The sequence below is a fragment of the Cottoperca gobio genome, chromosome 14, assembly GCF_900634415.1.
Source record: "Cottoperca gobio chromosome 14, fCotGob3.1, whole genome shotgun sequence".
Lineage (NCBI taxonomy): Eukaryota > Metazoa > Chordata > Actinopteri > Perciformes > Bovichtidae > Cottoperca > Cottoperca gobio.
Genome location: NC_041368.1, coordinates 15182044 through 15184543, shown reverse-complemented (window position 1 = coordinate 15184543; position 2500 = coordinate 15182044). Strand labels below are relative to the sequence as shown.

Sequence of the window (2500 nt, the reverse complement as noted above, 5' to 3'; positions counted from 1 at the left end):
GAAGCTGCCGCCCTTCTAGTCCTTCGATACCCTGCAACTGTTTCCGGAATCCTCCCGGATAACATAACCCGGAAGGACTCCTTCTTCAGACGGCTTCTCTGACCACCGGGGTCCACCACGGTGTTCGAGGGTTACCGCCCCTTGAGGCACCTAAGACCTTGAGACCACAGCTCATCACCGCAGCTTCAGCAATAGAGGTTTTGAACATCGCCCACTCAGGTTCAATGCCCCCAACCTCCACAGGGATGTCTGAAAAGCTCCGCCGGAGGTGTGAGTTAAAGATCCCCAGGACAGGGGCTTCCTCCAGACGTTCCCAGTTCACCCGTACTACCCGTTTGGGTTTACCAGGTCTGTCCAGAGTCTTCCCCCACCCCTTGATCCAACTCACCACCAGATGGTGATCAGTCGACAGCTCTGCCCCTCTCTTCACCCGAGTGTCCAAAACATGCGGCCTCAGATCAGATTATATTATATAATCTAAAAATCTAAAAGATTATAAAATCGATCATTGACCTTTGGCCTAGGGTGCTCTAGAACCACGTGCACTTATGAGCATCCTTATGTTCGAACATGGTGTTTGTTATGGCCATTCCATGACTAGCACAGAAGTCCAACAACAAACAACCGTTCGGGTTTAAATTAGGGAGGGCCCTTCCTCCCAATCACGCCTCTCCAGGTGTTTCCATCGTTTCCCACGTGTGCGTTGAAGTCTCCCAGCAAGACTACGGAGTCCCCTACTGGAGCACCCTGCAGGGCTCCATTCAGGGTCTCCAAGAAGGCCGAATACGCCGAACTGCGGTTTGGGGCATAGGCACAAACAACAGTCAGAGTTTCCCCCCCCATAACCCGAAGGCGTAGGGATAACCCTCTCGTCCACCGGGGTAAACTCCAACGTAGCTGCGCTCAGCCGGGGGCTAGTGAGTATCCCCACCCCGGCCCGACGCCTCACACCTTGGGCAACTCCGGAGAAGACTAGAGTCCAACCCTTATCCAGGAGTACGGTTCCAGAGCCGAAACTGTGTGTGGAGGTAAGCCCCACCAGATCCAACTGGTAGCGATCCACCTCCCAAACTAGTTCCGGCTCCTTCCCCCACAGAGAGGTGACGTTCCACGTCTCCAGAGCCAGACTCTGCTGCCCGGGTCTTGTCCGTTGAGGTCCCTGGCCATCACCACCACCCGTGTGACAGTGCACCCGACCCCAGCGGTTAACCCTTTTTCTCATGAAATCGTTTTTGAACCATTCTTACCATTCAACACAGCTCTCAGGTTCATAGGGACACACAAACCTCTCCACCAGGATAAGGTGATGGTTCCAAGAGAGGATATGCATATATATACATATATATATATACACACATATATATACATATACACTTATATATATACACGCGTAAATATATACATACATATATATATATATATATATATATGTATGTGTAAATATATGTGTACTGAATGCAAAAGACTGCGTTGTGATTAGCATAACGTGGGTGTGCCAATAACGGAGAGAATTGTGGGTACCCACAGAACCCATTTCCATTCAGATATCTTGAGGTGAGAAGTCAAGGGACCCCTGAAAATATGCCATGCCAGTTTTTCCCTCACAAAAATCTAGCCTAACTTTGGAGCGTTATTTAGCCCCCTGACTTGGATTATTTATTAAAAGACACAATCAAATGAAAACTGAAGGGTAACACCCACGCCCAAATCGACTGAAAGGTATCTTAATACATATGCATTAGTAATGTTGTCTGATGGAAATAAAGGTTTGTTTAAATAACTAATCTTTGTAAAGACAATAAAGAAATAGTATAAAACTGTTCCAAGCATTGCTTATTGGGTTAAAGTGGTATTAAGTGTTATTATAACCTGAATGTTTTTCTGCTCTTGGGATAAAGATTAATGAGGTGATTACAAAACACAAAAGAACAATTACATGTTTGTTTTGTCTGCAGGAAAGTGAGAACACAATACACTACTCTCCAAGGAGATATATGAAGAAGGTATAATTTCCACAATAAGTTGGTCAGATATGCAGACATTTGTAGCCACGTTGTATTAAATGGTCTTCAATAGGAACAGGCATGTGAAATGTAAACTGCATTGTATTCTGTTGCGTGTTATATTAATCACTCAGGATGAAAAGTTGTGTACATTTACAAAAGTGTACATGCGTCCATTTGAAGTATGTGATTGGGACAAGTAATAAGATGTATTTGTTTCCTTGTTTTCAGACGAGAGTGCTTTTAAACACCGTGGACCAGACGCCGCCCGCAGCCTGCCGAGTTCAACGATGTCTTCTCTCAGGACTGTTTTAAATGAATCTCTCATCATTCATCCTCCAGGCTTCTATATCATCGGATTTGAGACATTTTCCTACATTAGTGTCTACATTATATTTCTAGCGTTTGTCTATGTGGTCACACTAGTGTTCAATATTTTATTGATCTATATAATTGCCCGTAACCACTGTTTACACACTCCAAAATTTCTGGCTGTT

General features: G+C 45.0%; 1 protein-coding gene across 1 annotated transcript in view; it reads left to right on the top strand.

Moving 5' to 3' along the window:
* Positions 1 to 2285: 2285 nt before the first annotated feature.
* The window catches only part of LOC115019138 (olfactory receptor 1M1-like), a 974-nt gene continuing 759 nt past the window's right edge, over positions 2286 to 2500 (top strand). Inside the window, exon 1 of the mRNA XM_029448515.1 lies at positions 2286 to 2500. This exon is cut by the window's right edge and continues 759 nt beyond it. Within this exon, the coding sequence (XP_029304375.1) occupies positions 2294 to 2500 (207 nt within the window). The 5' untranslated portion in view covers positions 2286 to 2293.